This window comes from Procambarus clarkii, chromosome 51, assembly GCF_040958095.1.
Source record: "Procambarus clarkii isolate CNS0578487 chromosome 51, FALCON_Pclarkii_2.0, whole genome shotgun sequence".
In the NCBI taxonomy this organism is placed as follows: Eukaryota; Metazoa; Arthropoda; class Malacostraca; order Decapoda; family Cambaridae; genus Procambarus; species Procambarus clarkii.
Window position 1 is genome coordinate 1,433,864 of NC_091200.1, and position 1,615 is coordinate 1,435,478.

Sequence of the window (1,615 nt, forward strand, 5' to 3'; positions counted from 1 at the left end):
CTACAGATGCTCCGGCAGGTAGTTCGTAGTCTCTAGATGCACCGTCAGGTAGTTGGTAATCTCCAGATGCTCCGTCAGGTAGTTTGTAGTCTCCAGATTCTCCGTCAGGTATTTGCTAGTCTCCAGATGCTCCGTCAAGTAGTTGATAGTCTCCAGATGCTCCGTCAGGTAGTTGGTAGTCTCCAGATGCTCCGTCAGGTAGTTGGTAGTCTCCAGATGCTCCGTCAAGTAGTTGGTAGTCTCCAGATGCTCCGTCAGGTAGTTGGTAGTCTCCAGATGCTCCGTCATATAGTTGGTAACCTCCAGATGCTCCGTCATATAGTTGGTAGTCTCCTGACGCTCCGTCAGGTATTTGTTAGTCTGCAGATGCTCCGTCAAATAGTTGGTAGTCTCCAGATGCTCCGTCAGGTAGTTGGTAGTCTCCAGATGCTCCGTCAGGTAGTTGGTAGTCTCCAGATGCTCCGTCAGGTAGTTGGAAGTCTCCAGATGCTCCAGCAATAAGTTGATGTAGTGGGTAGTCTCCAGATGCTCCGTCAGGAAGTTCGTAATCTCCAGATGCTCCGTCAGGTAGTTGGTAGTCTCCAGATGCTCCGTGAGGTAGTTGGTAGTCTCCAGATGCTACTTCAGATAGTTGGTAGTCTCCAGATGCTCCGTCAGGTAGTTGGTAGTCTCCAGGTGCTCCGTCAGGTAGATGGTATTCTCCAGATGCTCGGTCAGGTAGTTGGTAGTCTCCAGATGCTCGGTCAGGTAGTTGGTAGTTTCCAGATGCTCCATCAGGTAGTTGGTTAGTCTCCAGATGTTCCGTCAGGTAGTTGGTAATCTCCAGATGCTCCGTCAGGTAGTTGGTAGTCTCCAGGTGCTCCGTCAGGTAGTTGGTAGTCTCCAAATGCTCCGTCAGGTAGTTGGTACTCTCCAGGTGCTCCGTCAGGTAGTTGGTAGTGTACAGATGCTCCGTAAGGTAGTTGGTAGCCTCCAGATGCTCCGTCAGGTAGTTAGTTGTCTCCAGATGCTCCGTCAGGTAGTTGGAAGTCGCTAGATGCTCCGTCATATAGTTGATATCGTCCAGATGCTCCGTCACATAGTTGGTAGTCTCCAAATGCTCCGTCATGTAGTTAGTAGTATCCTGATGCTCCGTCAGGTAATTGGAAGTCTCTAGATGCTCCGTCAGGTAGTTGGTAGCCTCCAGATGCTCCGTCATATAGTTGGTTGTCTCCAGATGCTCCGTCATGTAGTTGGTAGTCTCCAGATGCTCCGTCATGTAGTTGGTAGTCTCCAGATGCTCCGTCATATAGTTGGTAGTCTCCAGATGCTCCGTCATGTATTTGGTAGTCTCCAGATGCTCCGTCATGTAGTTGGTAGTCTCCAGATGCTCCGTCATATAGTTGGTAGTCTCCAGATGCTCCGTCATGTAGTTGGTAGTCTCCAGATGCTCCGTCATGTAGTTGGTAGTCTCCAGATGCTCCGTCATGTAGTTGGTAGTCGCCAGATGGTCCGTCATATAGTTGGTAGTCTCCAGATGCTCCATCATGTAGTTGGTAGTCTCCAGATGCTCCGTTATGTAGTTGGTAGTCTCCAGAGGCTCCGTCATATAGTTGGTAGTCTACAGATGCTCCGT

At 49.8% G+C, this 1,615-nt stretch overlaps 1 protein-coding gene across 1 annotated transcript; it reads right to left on the reverse strand.

The window, feature by feature from the left end:
• Positions 1 to 1,198, reverse strand: LOC138351931 (rhoptry surface protein CERLI2-like). Its single transcript, XM_069304100.1, has 3 exons — positions 1,079 to 1,198; positions 301 to 489; positions 1 to 180 (listed from the first exon to the last, which is right to left on the reverse strand). Exons 1-3 carry the CDS (start codon positions 1,196 to 1,198, stop codon positions 1 to 3), a joined length of 489 nt encoding a protein of 162 aa, XP_069160201.1.
• Positions 1,199 to 1,615: the final 417 nt, after the last annotated feature.

Bases quoted from the DNA above. Each gene is read 5' to 3' on its own strand.
- LOC138351931 (XM_069304100.1), bottom strand. From the start codon at position 1,198: ATGACGGAGCATCTGGAGGCTACCAACTACCTGACGGAGCATCTAGAG. The intron at 490-1,078 runs GTGACGGAGCAT...TTATTGCTGGAG, and splicing joins ATTTGGAGACTACCAACTAT to CATCTGGAGACTTCCAACTA. The intron at 181-300 runs GTTACCAACTAT...GAGCATCTGGAG, and splicing joins ATATGACGGAGCATCTGGAG to ACTACCAACTACCTGACGGA.